Source organism: Rutilus rutilus (genome assembly GCF_951802725.1).
Source record: "Rutilus rutilus genome assembly, chromosome: 12".
In the NCBI taxonomy this organism is placed as follows: Eukaryota; Metazoa; Chordata; class Actinopteri; order Cypriniformes; family Leuciscidae; genus Rutilus; species Rutilus rutilus.
This window is the reverse complement of record NC_140217.1, coordinates 35,819,779-35,844,799: the sequence shown is the minus strand read 5'-3', so window position 1 is coordinate 35,844,799 and position 25,021 is coordinate 35,819,779. Positions and strand designations below refer to the sequence as shown.

Here is a 25,021-nt window from a genome sequence, read left to right as displayed (position 1 = left end):
AATTACGGTTTTCTATTTTTAATATATAATAAAAGGTAAGTGTCTTTAGTGTCACATGATCCTTCAGAAATTCTGAAATCTAATATGCTGATTTTCTGCTCAAGAAACATTTCTATCACTTTTGAAAACAGCTTAATTTTTTTATGGGAACCCTGATACGCTGATACTTTTTTTTCTGCATTGTTTGATGAATAGAAAGTAAAAAAAATTTAAAGAAATTTAAAGCATTTTTTTTACATTATAGATGTTACATGTTATATCACTTTTGATCAATTTTATGCATTCTTGCTAAATAAAAGTATTTATTTCTTTCAAAATATCTTACCCCAAATTTAAAAGTTATGATAGCTGGATGGCGCTTGCTGAATTAAAGGTAGGGTAGGCAATTCCAGAGAGGCTAGTAATAGCGAGCTAGCTTTGAAAGCATAAGATCCCATCCTCCCTTCAGAGCGTCTACATAGACCCTCCTCCTCCAAAACACAACAGAGTCTGCAAAGTGTCAGGAGAGACGGCGTTAAATGACCTCATGTCTCAAAGCACATAACGTTTCAATAATAATGAACGTAAACAACGTACAGAGCTCCCTTACCACCTGACTGCTGCAGATTAATTTTGCCGTTGATCGTGTTGACATACGAAACGCATAAATCCGAGTCTGAGGACGTGAACATCTCTAGGTAGAATGTCAATGATTTCAATGCTGCATAAGCTCTGTGTTTTGGTTCAGGAGGAACTATAAAAGTTGGCTGCTGTTTGCTTTTGTTTTGTATTGACTGTCTGTCTGCAACTAGTATTCTATTCTAGTATTCTATTCTGAACATTGCCACACCTTTTAATGTGCAGAACCACCCATCCCCCCACCCCCACCACACACACATACACACACAAGTTTGTATAATGCACACATCACAAATGTTTCAGCCTCTTTCCATCATATCAGCTCAGGGGGGCTGAATTGGCATCACTGTCAAACACATAAGCACACACATTTGCACACACTTTAACTTGCATAGAAACACACACAAATCACATCGCATACATCTCGGGCTCCGTCCTCCCCCATCAGCTCAGGGGACCTGACTCGGCACCCAGTATCGCTGTCAAACACACACAAGCGCGTACGCTCTCACACACAAACATCTGCAGCAGTGCTCGGCAGCGACTCAGCCACTCAACGCAGTCCAACTTTAAACTGCTTATACAGGAGATCCAGTGCAATTCTGTGTAGGGTCCAGAGGCAGAAGTGAAAGGGGCCATTCATCAAGTCTTCTTTTAGCTTCTTGCTGATGTCTGGCAACTGCAAATGAGACATACAAAAGGTAACAATGTATCTAAGTGCTGCAGGACACCGATTTGGTTCCAGACAATCTGCATGTCTCTACAAATGTTCAGCAGAGCCTGAGTAAGGGTTTTGAGTAGGTCGCAAAAGTGCTGAATGATCCACTGTGAAAAAGGTGAGGAGAAGTTGAATGTCACCCAATTATTGATTGACGGAGGGCCATGAGACATTGGTGGCTTAAGTGTTCACTGTATCAGTTGGTTGGATATGTGCTAACCCATCATACAACATGAATACATGTCATGCTTTAGTTTCAGGGACGACACAACCATGGATCGTTCATGGGCCGCCTGATGCATGCTGAACACAACAGTGGATGGCGTTTCGCAGTTTCCCAGAGTTTGGCTGCACGGGTTTTTGACCACTTTATCTTGTCATGTTTACAAAGGTACGTAACAGGCTACTTCTGTGACGGTCAGTTAGTCGTTCAACTCGTGTTTTGATTGCAAGTGGCATATTTAAAAGAGTTTTCTTTGGGGCACTAGAAATAAATGGGATCCTTAAGCACAGTTCCGCTTTGTTTTTAAAGTTAGATCTGTGTAGTTTCATACCGCAACAGTCTCTCCTTCTTCTCGCATTGTATATTTTAAATGCTGCATTGAACGTTGGTTGAGTCGTTCAAAATTTGCGGCATAAGTTTTGTATTTTTACAAATAGTTTAATTTTTACAAAACATTCTGTTGCACTTATAAACTTTGCGTTTGTCAAAACTATGTTAATAAGATGGGCTATTCCTTTATATTTGGATGTCTTTGTGGCAGAATAAGCTGCACAATTTACCATGTTGATAGTCAAAAGTCTCGCTATGCGAAACTACATCCCTCAAACTTTAGGAAAAAATAATTGTGTCAAAAGTACAATCATTATTTTAAAAGAAAATTCCCTATGTGTTGCCCCCTGCATTTGATGTACCACCCAGGCCTACATGTGTACTCAAAGCTAGAGAACTGATCCTTCTGCCTTCCACTCATTTTGTTACATAACACCTGAATTGATTCAGTAGTCTCATTCACTATGTACATCATTCATTTTAAAGCTGAGGTTTCTACTTCTTGTTGTCGGTTTCAACCACACATGCTTTCAAACAACACGTGACTTTTGTTTGACGCACAATAACCCCACCTGGAAAAAACAGTCACAAGTCAAATTTCATCTAAGCTGATACAAACACAGTTGGCAGTTTTTGTGTCAACTAAAGTAGCTACTGAGACTCAATTTGAGCTTATCTATGCATATGATAATGGCATATAGAGGACTGTGAGGGGCAATTAGTGCAGTGTCATATTCCAAATAAGAGCAAAATCCCTCTTTCTACATCCCAAGGTTCCTGTGCGCCAGAAGGCTGACTGTAATTCATTCTTGACGTCCTTGCCAACTTAAGCAGAACTGGTGCCAGGAGGCGAGGGTTCGCAAGATTAACAGAATGAACGCCCAGTCATGAATTTGAAACGGGAGACAGAAAGAGATAAAAATGAGAAAGAATGTAATCTACTGCAATCTTGCCAGACGAAAACTGTATAGAGGGAAAACTCCTCCAGTCTTGGGTGAATTTTTTTTTATCGTAATGGAAAGGGTGATGGACTGATGTTTTGCAAGGGTTAGTATTTTCCTGCCTTGAGATAAGTAAATTATTTTGGCTAGTTTAATAATATTATTATTAATTACTTTTCATCTAAGTAATGTGTTTTATGTATATTTATATATATATATATATATATATATATATATATATATATATATATATATATATATATTAGGGATGCTGAACGATATGAACATTTTGGCAAATACCTATAAATCTTTATATTTGAAAGCTGATAACCGATATATTGGCCGATAAATCTAAATCCAAAGTTTTATATAATTTTTGAGAGCCTGATTACAAAAACAAAAGTCTCACCTGTAAAAGTCATGTCCCAAACACACAATTATAATGTTATTATAATTTTACGTAGCCGATATGACAGACTTTCACTTTACTGTATTTTCCTTTTTGAAGTGATTCCAATCATATTTCAAGCAATTCAAAACCATCATGTTGAACAGTGCACATCTGAATGAAGCTGAAGGTAATCGATTATTTATCGGCTTTAATATATTAGACAAATTTTCTTATAATTATATTATAACATTAAAAATGAACCGATATCTGCCGATACTTATATGGTGGCCGGTATATTGTGCATCCCTAATTTATATATATATATATATAATCATAGGTTTAGAGGATTGCACAGAAAAGAAAAAACTAAAATTTCAGTTCCTGTAGGAAGTTTTACATTACGTACCTCAACTGGTTACACTTATTTTAAGGTGATGTAGTTAACTTTAGTTATTGTACTTTCTCAAATAAGTACTCAGTAATCTTAACTACATTACTATAGAGTTACGGTTAGGGTTAGTTTGTAATTCTGCATAATGTATTGATATTACTATAGCAAGTACATAACGTGTAACTACGTCACCTCAAAATAAAGTGTTACCAACCAACATTTATACATTCAGAAAATGTTTTGAATATACTACTGCAAAAGTAATACAGGTTATTTAATAGGAACTTTATTTTTTCACCACATTATTCTGTTATATTTCTTTTTATCATTTTTCAACAGTTTTGTTTTAGTGTTCTGATGAGCAAACACCCTTTTTCTTTTGAATTGTCTTAAGTTAAGTGAAGCCGGCTACATTTGCTTCATTTGCATTGCTGCATCACACCCATTAAAGATTGAGCTGCAGCTTCCCGATGAGGCCAGAAATGATCCACTCGCCCAGAGGGAATCGTGCCTATAAAGGGTTCTGGATGTAGTCCAGAGCATCACTCAGATGGTATAAATCAGCAAAAGCCCCTATAAATAGAGATAGAGGCCGCAGTGTAGAGAATTTATAATTTTTTGAGAGACCACTCGCTTGTTACTGAAGCGTCATTCCATCATCTAAAGATTTCTCAATAAACAGACCAAGATACACTTAAGGTTCCCACCTATTTTGGAAGCGATCTATCTGTACCTGCCAGTTTTGGAAGCAGCCTGTTAGCGCAGCCAACCCTCTTAATTAGTTCTGCAGCGGCTCTCACAGGTGCGCGCCAGCTCTCCAGAGTCCTTTACTCTTGTATCAGTCTCACTCTGTGGAGCCATCTGGCCAGCCTATTGTACAGAAGCAGAGTAGTCCCACAACACCGGTGTTGTTTGCGTTGGATAAGCAGAAGCAATCTGGAATGCAAAAACAGCGTATTAGAGAATCAAGGTTTAAACTGAGTTACATCTGAAAATAATGGTGCCTGAAGGTAGCCGTGCCCCTCCTGATTATTCATAGCTGGAAAGCACGGGTTGATATATTTTTGGGCAAATTTCCCAGAACAAGCTGTTTCACACTAACTTGCGTATATTGCAATATTCCTTTAGACTTTTTTCATAACATTCATGCTTGTGTACTCACTGTGACCTTGGAGACGCTGTGCGCAGAAAGAATGATTACAAATATTTGCTTTTTTTTTGTACAGTGACCACAAAAGTTAGTTGCACACGGTCAAATGTATGAATTGCATTGCATAGTAATATAAACTTAAGTGTAATGCAATGCCAATTGAGTATAGACCTTCTAACTGGACAACCAGAAAGTGTATACACTTTTTTTTTAAATTAAATTAATACGTTCATTCAGCATTACACTGATCAAAACATTTATAATGCTACCAAAGATTTTCATTTTAAAAGTAAATTCTGAATTTTCTATTCATCAAAGAATTCTGAAAATAAAATGTCACTTTTCCACAAATATATGACGCAGCACAACTATTTTCATCATTGATAATGATAATGAATTTTCTTGAGCTCTAAATCAGCATATTAGATTGATTTCTGAAGGATCATGTGACACTGAAGACTGGAGTAGTGATGCTGAAAATCCAGCTTTGCTTGGATTAAATTACATTTTAAAATACATAAAAATATACAAAAAGTTCTTTAAATTGCAATAATATTTCAAATTATATATATATATATATATTTTTTTTTTTTTACTGTAGTTGATCAAATAAATGCAGCCTTATAAGAGACTTCTTTCAAGAACATTAAATAATCTTACTGACCCCAAACATTTGAGCACTGCAAAATTTAAGTTTTTTGTATTTTTTTGTATCATCTTTATCATTTAAAACGATCATTTGTGAAATGTTTTACTTGGAATTTTTGCTTCTGCTATCTCTCTTTAAAATAAAATTCACCACGCTGGATATTTATTGACATTCATACATTTTTAAGTGTGGCTTTAGTGTCCAAATGCTTTTTTGCGGCCACTGTAATATGGCTATTTTCTGGCGTGTCAAGAGTTAAATGTCTCTCGCCTGTGTAGTCTTACATGTGAAATGAGACTTAGGCTATTAAGGTCTACGGTTTGTCTATAGTATTTCACAGACCTGCCCATACCGAAGCAGACTGTCTATCACCTTAGCAACACTCTCACGGACTCTCGCAGTCGAAGGGACTCTGCTTTTAACACAGACCAGGCTGTGCTTTTCTGCTGTATGCGATCAATAGGTCTGGGAGTAATGGAATGGCTCCATTGATTTTATGCAGTCCAATTCACTTACAACGAAATTATGCTTTCTAAACAAATGGGTTATAACATTTACACCTCTTGGGTCTTTAGTTTTACCCGCATTGATTCTTTAAATACTAGTTTGTTTATGGCCTGGTTATGAAAATGGGTCAGGCGGTAATTTTAACATTGAAACTAATGCATGTTGGGGGGCATTTATTGTATTGCGTCATTATTTTGTTTTGCAGAGACTAGCTGTACATCTTGTAACCACCTGAGGGGGATAGTTCACCCAAAAATTTAAATGGTCATCATTTATTCACCCTCATGTTGTTCCAACCCTGTATGAGTTTCTTTCTTTTATGTTGAACACAAAGGAAGATATTTTAAAGAATGTTGGTAATCAACGTAAGCCAGTGACTACCATAGTATTTCCCCCCCTAGAGGTCCCATAAGGAACTGTTTGATTACCAACATTCTTTAAAATATCTTCTTTGGTACTATAAACACATACAGGTTTGGAACAACTTGAGAGTTAGTGATGATAATTTTCATTTTTAGGGGAACTATCTCTTTAAGCACATTGATCAAGGGAACAGTGATGGTAGCACCTTTCTGGTGTTTGAATGTACAATCTTCGTTGTACAAACTTTTCGAGTTATGCGTCTAGGTAGTTAACAGGAGAAAACGCTCATCTTCTTTTGATGATTATTAAGAAAAGTAATCTAATACTCTCAGAAGTACATAAAGACAACCTCTGGCTATTGTTTCAAGCATGAATAGAATCTCCGCCCACAGAACTGTCTGTCATTCACAAAGTTCCAAACATTCCGCAGACTTATAAATAAATATTTAGGCTAATTTGATTATGCTTTTAGCCACCAAGATGAATGTAGTACTTTCATTTTCTGTTTGACACTTGCTTGCCCAAAAATTATACAATATCTTTTTTTTTTTTTTTAGGATATGATTCACAAAATTGGCCAAAATATAACAATTTTGATCAATGTTTTCTGAAACCTGAATACAAAACCATTGCTAGAGCTTTTATGAAGTTGGACTTTGATTCAAAGCCTTGTATTTCCCTTGGGACAACAATCCCCTGTAAGACTGCAATGACTCCAGGCCGCTAGAGAGCGCTGTCTGCCCTCTCCTGCAATGACTCTCCCAGCCACTAGGTGGCACCACCTGCTGCTCTCTGTAGGGAAACTGTTAGGCTGCAATTGGAAAGCAAGAGCACACTGTGTAATAAATCATGGATTCCTCTCAGGGGCTGGAAGTCTAGGCTCGAGTAAGAGAGGTGCTGGTGGAGACTGAGACTAGGCTGGTAGGACTGGAGCAGCTTGAGATATGGACTGGGATGCTGGGACTGGAGAGGCTTGATGAGCAGTCTTAACTAAAGAGTTCACAGCAGGTGGTGCAACATAGTGGCTGGGAGAGTCATTGCAGGAGGGAGCAGACAGCGCGCCCTAGCGGCCAGGAGAGTCATTGCAGGAGGAGTCTACACCCCTATGTAAGGAATTTAGTGTACAATTATTTACTTATGGAAGCATTTTCCATGTTTAAAAATTATTGAGAACAAAAGTGTTTTCAATTTGACCTTTAGTATTTCTGTCATTTTCTCTGTAGTAGACATGCACAGATACTGTGTGGTGCTGAAACTTGATCTAAGGAGCCCTTGTGTTGTTGCACACTGCCCCTAGTGGACAAGAGCAAAAAATCAAGTGCTTAAAGGAAAAGTGTTTAGAATAAGCCACTGATGCACTTTTATTGGATGCTTTTATATCACATTCACGTTTGAAACAAAAAAACATCAAAATAAAACTGTCCTCATTTATGCATTTAAGTAAAAAAAAAAAATCCCTTTAATATTAGGGAGTCAAGAGAGAATTAAACCTCTTACCCTTGATCTTAAACTATCTATCTATAGTCTTTGGGTCTGATAAGTCTTTTTTTTTGTTGCATTATTTAAATTCATGTTACCTCAACCAAATTGAATTATTATCTATGACATTTCTGTTGCTTTCCATAGGAAAGATTCCCTGTTGGAGAGAGACTATGCTGAGCTTGCAGTTGGTGATGAAATATTAACTCATGGCGGATATTTTAAGACTTCTCATATCTCTGGTAGGTTACAAGAATCACGCTGTACCCAACATCAATACAGCTTACATCACTAGACTCAGCAGGAGACACGGTCATATAGATTTGTGATGGAGGTTATAAATCTGAGGAGGTTTATGATTACAGAATGAGTTTAGATTTAGAATAAGAGGTTGGAGTTTCAACTCAGTCGGCCTCTGGGAAATCCCATTTATTTGTTTTTGTATTTGTTAATATAACTTCCCCCATGGATTTATTCTTAACATCTCAGTGATTTTTACAGAAAATAACTGACATACGCAGCTAAATCCAACAGTATGTGGCATATCTGTGGTAAACAAACACAGCCGGTTAGGGCAGTGTGAGTGAAGTATGACTCGACCTCCCTCTGGGTCACCAGTTTTCCATCTCTCAGGGTGGAGGGTGTGGCTCAGGAGCCCGTGTTCTTGGATCTGAGTCCAGGCCATATGGCAACTGAACACTTGGGAGCTGAAAGGAGATTTGAGGAGATTTGAATACTGTCATTAGTGAAGTGTTGCATTATAAAATAAAACAGTTTTTCTTTTTCTGAACAAGATTACAAGCAGCTATACCAGTATGTTATTTCCAGGTTATAGGGCATAATTATACAGTATACATTGTAGAAACTGTCAGAGTATATGTTTTGCAGATAATAACAATAATAATCATACAAAGTGGTTTCAGAATTGCAAAGCAATGTTTAAAAGCATTCTTCAATTTTCGTCCAAATCAAAAGAAAAAAAATGACTACTATTATTATTTTTATTATGTTTATTATTTTGTATTTTATTATATATATTATTTATATATACTGTATTTATGTATTTTTTGCATTGTGACTTTTTGTCATAGCAATTAAGGACAGCAGCAGATTAATATTTAAATTGTTTATAAATCGTTAGTAATATTCGTTGTACTAAATTTAATTTAATTTAAAATGAAATTTTATTAAAAACAAAGAAACAAACAAACATTATGACCGGACCAGATGATTTTAATTACTGTAATGACAGTTTGTCATAAAAATTAAATAGTTATAATAATAAAAAAGTTTTCTATATGAGCCAGGCATTTATTTGTGAGATTCACCCATACAACCAAATATATGATCTTGTTAGACAGTGAAAATATATGTGCATTATATTTCATGGCACTGCCTTTAGAGGGCATCTATTCTCTCCTCTCCTCTCTTCAATGAAACATTACCTCATTATATTTCAGGGCACTGCCTTTAGAGGGCATCTATGCTCTCCTTTTCAATGAAACATTACCTCGGGCAGCACCAGCACACAGAGGGATTGAGATTTCCAGAATTTAAATTCTGTATTTGTAGCCTTATAGCAATGCTTGAGTAAAATGAGCTAGAATATCTTTTTTATAGCCTATGCAAATAGATTCCTGACGGGGGTGTCAGTCCACATTCATATAAATGCTAAAACTGAAACATATTCAGTCCAAAAAAAATAAAAAATAACTGCATTAGAAAGGAATCATTCTTTATGCCGTATAGCTACTGTGATATGAGAGCGACACAAACATAATCAATATTCTATGAATAGGGCGAATTAGGAATGATTTGCTGGCGAACAAATTCTTTCGCATAACCTAACCATAGGTGTCATATTTGATCCCGCACCTCCCGCTCCCTGTCATCTATTCTCGTCTCCTCTGAACATTCTGTCCTCCTCCTATTGTCACTTAGACACACAAATTCTCTCTTTCTCACCTTCCGCGGCCAACTCTCTAGAGCTTATGCCAATATACATTGACAGTCTTTATACACCAGCCTTGTCTATATCGTCCTCTTAGACACGCATACAGTTCCCCATGATTTCTGCTTCCAAAGAAATGGCTATTTTTAGCATACCCTCATCACTGTGGAAAGTGCAGAGGACTATACGCTGAGCACTTAAAGCGGAACGAAATCAAAGATGCCACCAGGCACCTTTCCCTGAATGGTTTCAAGCTACCAACCTTTTCCTCTGGATGAGCTAATAATATCGACATCAAAAAGCTCCTAGTGTTCTGAAACAGTGCATTGCTGTCATTATTTCCTTTTCTAAAATTATCTGCAAAATAGTAGCTCTGAGCAACTCAGTGACATTTAGACGATGCACGACAACATGGAGATCCATTGAAAGGAACAAGCAACACAGCTTTCGGGTTTCATATATCATCTTCATTGTTGTATTTGCTTTAAGACAGTATTGATCATTTGTAAGGGTTATATGCATGTCTCCGTCCATAGATTGTCCACTGGTGGTGCTTGTAAAGTGCATCTTTACATCAAGTAACACTGAAGACATTTTGTTTTTCAGTGCTTTACATCCTAAAAAGTCATGGTTGCGTTATAGTGAATATTATAGACCGGATCACACTAACAGGAATGTAAAACATTCAGTGTGTTTTGGGGGTTGTCCTTTACAGCCAGAATGGGTTGAAATAGACTACATTCAGCTCTCTGCCAATTGAGGTGTTTGTATAAGTCTAAACTCCCTCTGTCTGGCTGTTGAGCACAGACTATAGGGTCTGAAGAGCTTTACAGATATACACACATGCCCACACACACACACGCGCACACACACACACACACACACACACACACACACACACACACACACACACACACACACACACACACACATATAACACTGTATTGCATAACTAAGCAATAGGAGAGACTTTCTTTCTTTCTTTGCAGTCTCAACAACATTTGATGGACAGATGCAGGGCTTGTCTCAATCACAGCAGCCTACTCGTATCCTCAAGGCCAAAGGCAATCAAAGCATGGTACAACATGTTCTTGCAACTTCACTGTATTTTAAACCTCTATCAAAATCTCACTTTATTTAGTTTATTCACTATATTTAGTTTATGCTTCAAGTCAACATGGAATCTAAATATTTACTTTCGCAATAAAGTTCCTGGATTTATTGTGTATGATTAAACAAAGAGAAAAAAATTGGCCTTTGAAATGATGTTCCTTTTCTGCAACGTACATTGGATAACATTAACCAATAGGCAAATAGGTATTTAGGCATTGTTTTGGCATGTCTTGGATCTTTTCGTATCAAGTGCCAGCCTACATTTCCCCCCATTGAAAATACTATTTCACCAGAAAATGCATCACATTACTAAAGTAAAATGGGTTGTGAATATTGTTTCATGTTGCCTTAACCTTAAACATTGCTAAAATTATGTTATTAGTATTTAATTTTATTTAAACCAAATTCAATTCAATTGGTGTAAATCTGTGTGATAAATGTAATATAATTAATAATAGTAATACAGCTTTATTGAAAGGTGGTTCTTTGGTTATATAGTTTTGATTGAGTTTGGCCTTTAAAGGGATAGTTCAGCCAAAAATGAAAATTAGCCCATGATTTACTCACCCTGAAGCCATCCTAGGTGTAAATGACATTCTTCTTTCAGACGAATACAATCAGAGTTATATTAAAAAATGTCCTGGCTCTTCCAAGCGATATAATGGGAGACAGTGGGTATATTTTTTTGGAAGTCCATCAAAGTGCATCCATCCGTGATAAAAGTGCTCCAAACGGCTTCTGCCGTAAATTGACTTGCGTACAACCATCTGCCCGAAGCTAGTTATTTTAGTCGATAACATTTTAAATATGGATATTTTTTTCTTACACGAACACATTGCTTCACTTCAGAAGACCTTTATCAACCCGCCAGAGCCGTTTCGAGCACTTTTATCATGGATGGATGCGCTTTGATGGACTTTTGATGGAAAAAAAACCCCCATTGACTCCCATTATAACGCTGGGAAGAACCAGGACATTTTTTAATATAACTCCGATTGTATTCGTCTGAAAGAATAATGTCATATTCACCTAGGATGGCTTCAGGGTGAGTAAATCATGGGCTGATTTTAATTTTTGGGTGAACTATCGCTTTCTTTCTCCCCCTGTCATTTTTTAAAACAAAAACACTGTGGAGACAAAAAAATTGATTGCATAAGTTGATGTACATCCTTCTAAACCGTGGCAATGCATGGACTGATTATAAGATGCTTACAAATATGATTTTGTGACATTCAATGCTGTCATTTAGCCTTTCAAATGACATTTAGGAAATCAACACACAATGCAAACGTAATGTGAGAAGCTAGTGCACCTGCAAGCTAAGCAATGACTGCGGTTTTCCAGTGTTTCACAGATGTGGAAAAAAGAAGGCTTTAAAGAGGTACTGTTATAGCCCTGACATTAGACACAGCCAGGTCTAGCACCAAAATCACAATATATGTTATTGCCACACATTAAAAATGAAGTTACAATGACAATGTGTATTAGGATGATACATCTGATTCACCAACAGCATACTGTCCAATGTCATGCATAGAAAACTTGCTGTTTGCCTGCATTAAAGCTGAAGTGTGTAATTTCTGCTCTCCTAATGGAATTACCAAAATTACATTTTCAAAACAGACCTTCCAATCTGCCATTGCTCAGACAGACAGATAGTTTCACACTAATATCACACCATTGGTTGAGTCAATTTTGTGGTGTTGGGCTGCTTAAACAGAGCAAAGATTTGAAAGCACCACACTGTTTTGGGGAAATCAGTCCATGAACGGATTAATTACTGCTTAGATCAAATAAATGATTTGAACATAAAAAAATACACACTTCAGCTTTAAAGCATCCAAACAAGTTTAGTACATATCTTAGGCATTGACTATATGAAATTGAGTTTCATACACTTTGTTAAACCTACCCCAACTGTGCGCATTGCAGTGATGTCTATACTCTGAATTAAAACAAGATAACATTACATAACATATTTGCAGCAGCTGTGAACGCAGTATCTGCTTCTAAATGAGCAGCATCAGCACATACAGTTTGCAAAAAAATATATATTAGAGAGACGAAGACAAAGGCACCTGCAGCCCAGGTGAGATACTGAAATAGATGTGGTTGAGAAACCTTCTAAAGGATGCACAGTCATGTGCCACATCAAATAATAGAGCCAAATCTTCAATCCATCCATAAAAAGTCAAATTTGGTGTCTAAAGAGAAGCATGAAAACAATCCGATGCTCGAGATAATGGCTATACTTGATACAATATAGTGGCTATACTGCCTTGATAATGGCTATACTTGATAATATAAGTTTGAGGCGAGGATGCAGCATCTGTGAGTGGAGCCAGAACTTTTGTAGAAGGTCAATCAAAAGAAGACGGTATTGACTTACATAGTTTCCAAAGCTCTCTGCTGATTCATTGTTAGCGATAAAACAGTCTTTAATGCAAGAGACAAGAAACCTGTGTAAGCCTGTATATCTAGATTTCAAGGTCACCTGAAACTAAGACAATCAATGTCCCAGCAATCAATGCCCTAATGCTGCACTGTCTGTCCAAATGCAATGCTGAGTGTCTTTTTATAGATTCACTTGCAAAACAAAACCTGAAAAAAGCACCTTTGGATCACAATAAAACAGATAAAAATAGATGATCCTGTATATATGTATTATTTACAGAGCAAGATACATATTGTCGCAATATCTAACTAAGTTTCTGTATATCACTTTCTCTTGAGCTGAAAATCCATGCCATTAAGATTGAGGACTGAGGCCATGCAACACTATAATACCAGTGTTTTTTTCTCGATCCAAGCCAGTAAAAGAAAAGACAAAACATCTAACACACTCTTATCAACACCTGAAAATTATTTCAAGACGATAGACAAGCCAGTGATTAAAAATAATCTGACATCATTGCTACAAATGTGCTCGGGGACATTAAAGTGTGAACTACAATATGGCTCATTAAGTGGCAAAGTTATTTGAATATCAACTACATTTTGGACTATCTCTGCAGCTCGCAGAATATATACACTGAACAGTATCCTCTTACACACAATACATCAAGCATTTTTTTTCTTTTCTGTGGCACTAGGGTGTTATTTTGCTTAGCATTTTCTGTATGCTCTTTATCCTGAAGAACTGCAAATAAAAATGGTTAAAAGGTGATATGAGATGAGAAAAGAAAAGCCGTTGAACAACAGTGGACACAGACACTGTAGACTAAAAATAACATAAAACATGACACGTAGAGACATTCATCTTGTCTTCAAAAGCTTTGCAGAAGGATAATCAAGGAGTAGATACAAGTGTTGTCCATACATGTGTATTTTGGATCCACACACAACTGTCGACACAGAAGCAGGCCGCTTCAATGACATTCCCAGCTGATCACTATAGTAACACTAAAATAATAGACAACCGTCTTGACTTTATGTGAATATTGGTGTTCTTAACAAGCAGCATCAGAGTGGATGAAACTTCTGTGAGTATTCTTTGTATCATATACGTGAACTGCGGCAAACCTTTTTAACAGCAGATGAAGGACACAAATGACGTTTCTTTGGCGAAGCTTGGCTTTGAGAGTAAGATGTTGACTGAAATATGACACTCATGTGCTGTTTATTTGTGTTCCACAGTTCCATATAAATACTTGGCTCCTGCTCCGGATAAGGTGTTGGATGATGTAGATGACTCCATGCGAACACTGATGAATACTTGGGATTGTGGATGGATTTGGATGTACGGTTTCAATGAGGTATTGGAGATCAGAAATCTCATGTTAATAACAATCCTCCTTCGAACACGGTTTACTAGTCCTTTTTACATTTTAAATCAAGTTGGACCTGCTCCCCAAATGACTAGACATCTGTCAGCATTTTTTTGATATTAACATAATTTGTATTGGCTAAAGTGCAATTGGCTGTCTTGAGGTTCTCGTCCTGAATGTCCTCGTTGCTGTTGTTGACGCCTTCTTGGATCTCAATGTAGTCAGACTTGCTGATGGTGGATCCACTTCGACTTCCCTTCAGCTCTTCTTGAGAATCGACTTTGCTAACCTGGAGATACTGTGCTTGCTCTTCACCTTCTGTTTCTCGATGGTAGAAGTAGTTAAAGTTTGAGACGATGACGGGCACTGGAAGGGCAATGGTCAAGACGCCAGCGATGGCACAGAGAGATCCTACAATTTTTCCTCCAATGGTTGTGGGCACCATATCTCCATAACCAACGGTTGTCATTGTAACCACAGCCCACCAGAAGGCATCCGGGATGCTGTAGAACTGCGACTCGGGTTCGTCAGCTTCTGCGAAGTAGACAGCGCTAGAAAAGAGGATAACTCCGATGAAGAGGAAGAAGATGAGTAAACCTAATTCTCTCATGCTGGCTTTGAGTGTTTGGCCAAGAATCTGAAGTCCTTTTGAGTGACGGGAAAGTTTGAAGATTCTGAAGACTCGTACGAGTCTTATAACCCTCAGAATGGCAAGAGACATGGCTTGTTGCCCTTGCGGCTCGTCTTCTGCTCCCTTCTCCGCCAGCTCCGTTCCCAGTGTAATGAAGTAAGGAATGATGGCCACCACATCAATCATGTTCATTATGTTCACAAAGAAGCTGGCTTTACTAGGGCAGGCAAAAAAGCGCACCAAGAACTCGAAGGAGAACCAGATGATGCATAGCGTCTCTAGAATGAAGAAAGGGTCTGTGAAGTAGTTGGATGTGTAAATGGTTGTGAAGTTACTACCGGGAATGGGGACTGTGTGCGTCTCCTCCTCATCGCTGTGGAAGATGGGCAAGGTTTCCAGGCAGAAGCTGACAATGGAGATAAGGATGACCATGACTGATATGATCGCTATAATCCTGGCTGGCCCAGAACTTTCTGGATACTCAAACAGCAACCAGACCTGCTTTTGAAACTCATTTTCAGGCAACGGCCTCTCCTCCTCCTTGATAAAACCCTCGTCCTCCCTGAATATCTCAATCGCTTCATCTCCGAGCTCATAAAAACGGATCTCTTCCGAGAACACGTCCAAAGTGACATTGGCGGGTCTCCGCAACCTTCCGCCCGATTGATAATAATAGAGGATGGCGTCAAAGCTGGGTCGGTTTCTATCAAAAAAATACTCGTTTCTTAGAGGGTCAAAGTACCTCATGCGCTTCTTGGGGTCCCCCAGTAACGTTTCGGGGAATTGCAAAAGGGTCTTGAGCTGCGTCTCGAAACGCAGACCCGAGATGTTGATGACCACTCGCTCACAGCAGTCCTGCTCCGTTCCGGGGTCATAGTCCTGAGGAAGACCAGGGTGTGCTGCCGCCTCATCTGAGGGGTCGCCCGTGGCCACAGTCATAATGCAGGAGGGTGAGGCCTGCACTTTTCACCGAGGCAGGGCACCACAGGATGGGAAAATGCAGGGTGGGAATCCACACAGAAGGGGGCTTGACACCGTAGAGCACTAAGGGCCACAGCGTGCTACTGGATGGGTCGACTGAAAGAAAACAGAGACAACATGCGGATATCTTTAATGTTGTGTCCCTGTAAAAAAAAATAGGATAAATAAGTTATGGCAACATATGTTTTTACAGTGCTTTACCTAATTAAAATAAGTTAAGCAATAAGTTATACAAGATTCAACTAATTTTTTAAGTCAGTTTAATGTAATTTAAGTTGAAATGACTTAAACCTCCAAGTTAATTGTACTTTTTTTTTTTTACAGTGTATAAAGGCTTTCTGCAACAAAAGAAGGGTGAATGCAGGTAAAGTGATACACTTTCTGATAATGTGTCATGCGCCAGTGTTTAAAAAAGGGTGCAAAACATTACAATTCTAAATAATTTTAATTTTAAAATAAGTGTTTTTATACATTTAATATTTAGTCGTTTTTTTTTCTCCATACACTGCATTGGACTTTGCCTACTTTCACTCTAAAGGAAAAAAGAACTAAGAGAAGTAAGGGATAAAATGTTTATGATGACTGAAACGGGTAAATCTCCTGCATTTTTTTATGAATTGTGTTTATCATAATACAAGTATGTCCCTAGTATAGTAATCATGAGAGATACCACACATGCCATAAAAAATTGCAAAGCGTAGGCAAAAGAAGATCTAAAAATATAGCGCACAATTTATATAGAACAGCATGTTCTACATAGTTATACATTCACATGCGAAGCAGTTCCTTGGTCTTCTTAAAGAACCACAATATAATGAAAGTCTGCGTCAAGCCGTGTCAGTTCTGTCTGGTGTTCGGCAGTGGACAAATATCCATTGACATAAAACTGCATCTCTCACAGTGCTGTCACATAAAACAGGCCCTTCTCTATGAGACATGCACATCCTACATAACTATGCTGCATCCATACAGCGTGTGCAAGCGTGTGTCCCCCATCCCTTTCTCCTCCTTTTCCATGAAAAACCCGAACATTCAAAGAACCGCATATGCCATGCTGTTCATACATATTTGCTGGAATGGTGCTTGTCCCAAACGATGCCAGCATGCTTTAAAATATTCAGCAGAAGCAGCCTATGAAATATTAAACTGCAAGAAAATACATTTTAGGTTAAATAAGACTTGGTGGTCCCTCTTTCTTTTTACTCTGATAATGAAACAGACATACACATAGCAAACAAAAGAATAATAAAGCTTCCATATATTCAATAGTCCAGAGTACATAATCAGAACTGAGACATTTTACCTGCTTGAATAAACTTCTAAATCACCCCTGTGGTTCCTCAGGTTCCCAGAAGTCACGACAGCCTTCTCGAAGTGAGGATAGCAATCCGGCGCCTGTGTGACCGACGAAAACTACAAACTCATCTGATTCCTTAAATCCTGACTGCTACTGTCCGCTGTAGCTCTCGGCACACCGGCGTATTGTGCATAACGGGGCAGGCAGGGAGGAGGGGCAGAGAGGTACAGTATGCGGTTGTGTCCTCATCTACCCCAAAGCTTCATCACCGCAGGTTGTTTGAGAAGGACACGGAGGAAAGAACAGGAAAAAAGCATATGATGCAAAGGAAGGGCGGTCTCTTCATTCCACATTAAGGAGGCATTAAGCAGGTCGCCACAGTCTTTGCTAGACAGGTTGCAACAAACGACAGTAGAGGTGAATGTGAAACATTTGCAGAAGGCACAGGTCAGGCTTGTCCTGCAAGTAAGTAATGGTCTTTCAGTGATCACATCCATTAATTAGGCAAGCAATACGTTACATTAATGGGAATGCTCTTTGTGAGTGACTGATAAACTACTGATAATTGCGCAACTTATGAGGGTCAGTGACAAAGCATGTCTGAGATAATACATTTTTTCTTGAATACGTGATTTACAAAAAAAGGTTTCAAACCTATTTCAGTACAAATATATAGATAGACAGATAACCTTAACACTATGTATAATAAATGTAGTTAATTATTATTAATCAGTACTTATTTGAGTAAGTACAATGCAACTACGTCACCAATAAAGTTTGTCACATGACAAAGTTGATTAGACCCCACTGACTTTGATTTGGGAGACAAAAGTTTTCCAAGTAATATTAGAACACATTTCCCTTTTACAGCTTTCCCTCAAATTACAAATAATTATAAAAGAATATGACAATATTTTCAGGCTTGAGCAACCCCCCCCCCCCCCCCCCCTTCTTTAAACTGCATAATAATCTCTAAATTACCATTAATTTAGAGACTGAATGTTCATAAAAGAGGTGTTTAAGTAATTGTCTGTGTGAATTGTGTTTTTACATCACTGAACCATGAACCAATCTAAAATAAATGATTAATATTGTAGCATCATCTCTTAATGACAAGTGATGACACAATCACTGTAAAATGTGTTGTCTGGTATCCTTAATTTGTATAGGTTTATTCAAGCCAATTTTGTTTTTCATTTGACTAAATCAATCATTAGGTTGAATCAAGGGTTAGAGATATAGTATAAAAATTGCCCTAAATGAACCAGCTGCACCTGACCACTTTTAAAAATGATTGTAATACAGGAAAAACGCACATTCTATCACGTTGTCATGTTGACATGGGAACAGATGCAAAACATTAAACATAAGAAGTCTGCAGCGACAGACATCTCGAATCTCTTCCTACCTGTCCGTCTACCTCGCTTGCCGACGTCTCAGTAGTTGTGTCATTATGTTCACGCAACAAGCCATTAGTCAGCTAGTTAAAGCGTTAAATGGAATCTGCAGTCAATCGTTGCTGTGCATACCAAAAGACTCTTGGATTACAGTCCGCGCTACCACTCCTCACTTTATCCGCAGAGTGGGCAGTTTAAAGGGGACGCGTCACGCATGGTGTTTCCACGACACGCACTGTCAAAATGCTATTCATTTTTAACGGAAAAATAACGTAACATGTATATTGATATTCTATAAGACAATACGTGCTCTTTGTTTTGTTATTGTCTCTCACAGTTGCTAGTGGCCAAATATGATGGTTTTTAAAAAATGTAACACCTTTGTCTCCATTTGTGTTTTTCCCTAGATAGTAGCCTATGCAGTGTATCAGATAAGTAGGACGTCCAATTGTATACATAGTGTATAGCCTACCTTATGTACCATTTTTTGATGTCAGGGAAATAACTAAATGGAATAGTGTACTGTTTACTGCATACTTCAAACTATACCTGCCCAATTGTGGAATTGTTTACAGTATATGCAGTTATGCACAGATTTGATACTGTAGGTATCCGTGTATTCCATGAATGTTGTAAATCTTTATAGGCTATATGCACAATATGCATACTTATATAATGCATAAATTGTATTCCGAACAGCTGTAGAGTATTATTTTGACCTTTCTGTCTATCCATGAAGCAGAGGCATTTTTACACTGATCGGATATGAAGGTTGAGGCATGGAAACCACTGACAGAAAACAATACATACAAATTGTCTTACTGCTAACAAAAGGAACAGATTTGGCCATTTGCTGCAGTGGTAAATCAGTAAGGGACCCTTTTCTTCTCTAGAGTGGTTACAGCTCATGCAGCAAAACTGGATTCACTTCACTGTGAAATTGTATTAATTAATTTAATTTGGTTGCATTCCACATTTGATTTACAAATGATCAACCTATAGATTGCATTGCAAATTAATGATTTGTTATTTGATGTCAGTTTAATTTCCTTTACCGCATTGGTTGAATTCTCTGTGCTTTCAAGGGATGATTTTGCATACAAATTGTGCTGAGGGGTTTGTGACAGGCTCATCGCTGTTTGTTTTATAGCCAGAGCCTGCATGTCAATCATGCACACACGTTCACGAAATCTCTCTGACGGCTGAGCCATTATTCATGAGAGTGCCAATACAAAGGAGTGTACATCCACTTCGCCTTGAATTAGCTCACATGTTTTAATTAAAACTGAGAGGTTCGTGTAATTCTGTGCTTGGGTGAGATGTGTTTAAGACTGGCCAAAGAGAGGAGACGCAAGCGTGAGCGAAGCCCCATTGATCCTGGGTCAATCTAGAAGCCCTCTCACGGTCACACAAATATTCAAGTTCAGTCACAAGGGACAATGCAGTCGATCTAGGCTATAGTAGTTGAGTTAAGAGTGGTGGTAAGGAAAAGCTTTTAAGGCTATTAAAAAATTTTGCTCTATCTTGTCTGCATGTGGTGCTTTGAGCTGAGGAACAGGACCAGGAGTGAAGACAGATTTACTGCGTTTATCAAATTTCCCTTTATCTTATATTCACTTTAGCTTTATCTTTAATGGAGTGATGCAAGAAAAACAGATTTTGCCAGTGCAGATGTTATATGGCCCTAGTAAGGCTTTATAACAACAACAAAAAAAGCTTTTCAACTTGCAATTAAACATATATTTTAAGGTACACTTTGGAAAAAGTTGTAAAGACATACTGGAGTATGTTTACAAGAAAATACCATTCAGTTTAATTTGCTTAAAGTCCACCTGTGGTCAATAATTTTATCCCTTAAAACTCATCTTTGATCACCAAAATGACATATTTAAATGTTTTTTTCCTTGAAAAAAAAATCTTCATGCCTTAAAATAGCTTGAATGCAACTCTATACCCTTGCCTCATTTAGTATACGCAGATCTATGAGTATGCAAATTAGCCCCGCCTCCGGACCAGCTCAGAGATCCACTCGTTGACGTGATTGGTTACAAGGTAGCAGAAACACCAACAACAAACCGTTTTTGAGACTCTCTTTGGTTCACTGCAGTTTTAAGGAGAAAATACTCTGCAATTGTGTTGACTTATGCATTTGCACATGGTTTGTCTTAAAGCATATTAAAAACACCATGTAGACATAAAAACAACATTAAAAACTTGATTTTCACCACAGGGGAACTTTAAAAGATTAGATTATGTAAAATCAAATGTACTCTGATTTGAATGTGATAACAGTAATAGCCAATCATCTGAGCGAACTACTAAGTCATGTGGCTTGTCAGTTCACACAACTGAAGAAAAATGAAAGATCTGCTATGTTGTACATTTTATGGAAGATGCTTATGATGCTTAAACACTTTACTTAAGTCTCTGCTTAAAGGGATAGTTCACCCGAAAATAAAAATTCTGTCATCATTTACTCATCCTCCAGTCGTTCAAAACCTGTACGAGTTTGTCTTCTTCTGAACACAAAAGAAGATATTTAAACAAGGTTGGTAACCAAACAGTTGATGGACCCCATTGACTTCCATAGTATTATTATTGTTCTATACTATGGAAGTCAATGGGGTCCATCAACTGTTTGGTTATCCATATTCTTCAAAATATCTTCTTTTGTGTTCAGCAGAAGAAAAGAACAAAACTTGAGGGTGAGTAAATTATGACAGAATTTTCATTTTTTGGTGAACTATCACTTTAAGTGGATTTGTACAGTGTTTTTTTAATGAATCAATTCAATGACACGTATTATGTAAACTCGGACAACAGATGAAAGACTACCTGCTAACGTAAAGATCTTTAATCTGTAGAAATGGCCAGTGCACAAATCTGAACAATCTTTTGGTAAATTGATTCAAAAGACTCGAGTCACTAGGGTGACACAGCAGGTTTCTTTGTGTTTGTTGCCAAACCAAAAAAATATTTCAGCATGCACATTTAACTTTAGTTTTATAATGAATCATTTCATAAATCTGAGTGATTCTTCATTGTTTTTCAGCACTGCTTGAGTTTGAGCCAGGAGGTTGCAGATAGTGGCAGGAATCCAGAACCCAGAATCAGCTCAAGGTCACTTTCTCACTGCAGCAGATCCATCCCAACCTGCAGCGACACACCCCCATACAGATACGGACAATGACATTACAACTTGTTTATCTGCGTGTAATGGAGAAAAGAAACAAATCTTGCATAATTAATAATTATAAAAAATCTTGATCCCATATTACAAACATGATATGTGCAGTCACCTTAAAATCACATTCATATTATCAAGACACAATTTTGTGAATAAAACTAGATTATGAAAGCCAATGTATACAGATACAGTCTCATTCTGCCATCATTGGATGGTGGTCCTCTTGTTACTATGGCGACAGGCACCTAGAGCCCCTCCACAGACAGATTGGAGGGGATGAGAGCTGTGATGACGTCACACAGACTGAGGAATCACTGGCTTTGGGCCACAGATGTGATATCATGCTTGCAGGGTTTTCTAAGTGATCCACAACTGAGGCGGAAAGAAAGAGCCATGACTCAGTATTTAATGGACATCCTCATGCAGGAAGATGATTGCATTTAAAGGGATAGTTCACCCAGAAATGAAAATTCTGTTATTTATTACTCACCGCATGTTGTTCCAAACCCGTAAGACTTTTGTTCATCGAATCTTTTTGATGAAATCTGAGAGCTTTCTGTCCCTCCATTGACAGCTACGCAACTACCACTTTGACGCCTTAAAAAGTTCACTCCATATGAATTGAGTGGTTAAGTCCACATTTTGTGAAGAGACTCGATAGCTTTATATGATGAGCAGATTGAATTTAGACTTTTATTCACATTTAAACATTGATCAGCGAACAGAAGCTCAACCGAACTTGCTTGACACACGAGAACAAACCTCATTGGTTCTTGCTGAAGCTCAAACATGCTGCATAACACGAGAATGAACCTCATTGCGTTGATGAATGTTTATATGTGAATAAAAGCCTAAATTCAATCTGTTCATCATATAAAGCGATCGAGTCTCTTCCGAAGATTTGGACTAAACCGCTCAATTCATATGGATTAGTTTTAAGATCTCTTAATGAACTTTTGAAGCATCACAGTGGTAGTTGCATAACTGTCAATGGAGGGACAGAAAGCTCTCAGATTTCATCAAAAAGATCTTCATTTGTGTTCTGAAGATGAACGGGTTTGGAACGACATGAGGGTGGGTAATTAATGAGAGAATTAATGAGAGAATTTTCATTTTTGGAACAACTATCCATTTAATAACCAATTATTTACCCTGTTTTCTCATTCTTATGGTTAGTGATTTGAACAAACTTCTAAATCGAAGTGTTAAGCATTGGCTTGCAATCTTTTTTTTGCTATGGACGTGAATAATACCTCAAATCATCCAATAATAATACCTTGTCCAAGCATTCAGATTGACTTTACCTTATTTTTGCTTGCCAGATAATAAAACAATTGAAGGGTAGACCCGAGCTGCATCTACGGACCATGACATCAGAGACCTGGAGGTGGGTTCTTTTATCTTGGGCCAGTAAGCAACTGCCCAACCAGAAGACTGAACCAGAGCACAAAACTGTTCACCTCTAAAAGACAGGAGTGAGTAAAGACTCCCTATTAAACCATTTTGAAGAGTTTCCTTTAACTGACCTTCACTTTTCTCATCTTATAAGCTATTTCCCCCTTTATCTGTTATTGTATTGGTCAGCATTGACCTTCTGTTCCTGTGGTACATTATAGGACCACAAACCTTTATTTCAAGTCAAGTTTTTTTTTTCTTTTAACTTCGGACCTCATGGATTATAAAGTCTTTGCTCTGTTCTCCAAGTGTACAGTATCCTCAAGGGCAGACCTCTAGAGTCTCCCTTTAATTTCACACTCCATTTCCTGTACAGCCCACAGCCATAAATACCACTGTCTGTAACACCATGGAAAATCCAATTCCATGTTAACAATTTTTATTTTATTTTTGATGTAGAGCCATTATAAGGAACTGCCTTTAAAGTTTGTATTAACTTGCAACTGAAAGTCCAATCGCCAGACCAAGATTAGTAGAGTGAATCATTTCAAACCAGGTCATATTTCACCCAAAAATCAATAGAATCAATAGGACAATAAGGAAAATTAAGGTTTTTTTTTGTGTGGTTGCATTAAGACATTATTTTTGCATTATGATTAGGCACATTTTTCACCCAAATTCTCATTACTGTAATGAAAAAATAATAATAATAATAAAAAAAAAATCGAATTTATGTAATAAGAAATTCATCATTAAATTGTGTTTAAAATTCAAGAGAATTTGTTGCACTGCCTTAAATTTATGATGATAAAATCATTGTGTGAATCTTCTGTGAATCACCTTTAAAAATAATGGGAAATGCAAAAAACAAAAACAAAAACAAAAAAACATGAGAAATTGGGTGGAAAATTTGTCATGATATCCTTTAATGATCCTTGAAATATTTGTAATGTTAAATGTCTTTAATAATGTGGTGAAATGTGAAGGGACTCACTAACATTGGAGGGAGATTAACCACTATGCTACTTATGAACCATAGCATAAAGATAACAAAGTGGCATGAAATTAGATAACAGATCAGATTGCTCTTTAGACCAAATGTGATGAGCACAAAACTTTTTTATAAAGTTGAGGGGGTTTAACATCTCCAAGCACTTTTGCACTTAAAGTGGTTATCGTACAGTCCAATCTCCACTGGTTTAATAGCCTGTCAGAGGGAGTTACTGCTGAGCTAGAATGACACACTTCTGGGATTGTGCGTGGCAGAGCGGGGCAGAGAGAGAGGGGGAAGACCCCAGCCTTTGCAGGAGAGCTTTAGGAGGACACATATGCTTGTGTGAACAAACACACACATAACATGCATCAGCTGGCCCCCCCGGTGAGATGTGCCGTGGCTCAGCTGTTTCGTTCCAGCAGTGAATGAGTATCTTATTATCACACATACACAGGCTGAGGCCTCTGTACACTCATCAAGATCCTCATGTCATTTAAACATTTAATACCTATTTCTGTACATTAAGAAAAGGTTTAATAGATGCACAG

At 37.7% G+C, this 25,021-nt stretch overlaps 1 protein-coding gene across 7 annotated transcripts; it reads right to left on the bottom strand.

The window, feature by feature from the left end:
• Positions 1 to 47: 47 nt before the first annotated feature.
• Positions 48 to 19,056, bottom strand: LOC311301229 (potassium voltage-gated channel subfamily A member 2). 7 transcript variants are annotated; one of them, XR_014629417.1, is made up of 6 exons: positions 18,909 to 19,056; positions 17,507 to 17,959; positions 14,347 to 16,299; positions 7,476 to 8,467; positions 4,346 to 4,548; positions 48 to 1,297 (listed from the first exon to the last, which is right to left on the bottom strand). XR_014629417.1 is itself a non-coding variant. In XM_084426196.1 (3 exons), the coding sequence occupies exon 3, from the start codon at positions 16,159 to 16,161 to the stop codon at positions 14,683 to 14,685; it is 1,479 nt and encodes a 492-aa protein (XP_084282322.1). In that variant the 5' UTR covers positions 16,162 to 16,299; positions 17,507 to 17,959; positions 18,909 to 19,056; the 3' UTR covers positions 14,345 to 14,682. The 7 variants fall into 7 exon arrangements, 1 of the variants encoding a protein (XP_084282322.1); XR_014629418.1 differs by having other exon boundaries at positions 8,278 to 8,467; XR_014629419.1 differs by having other exon boundaries at positions 8,361 to 8,467.
• Between the last annotated feature and the right edge of the window lie 5,965 nt (positions 19,057 to 25,021).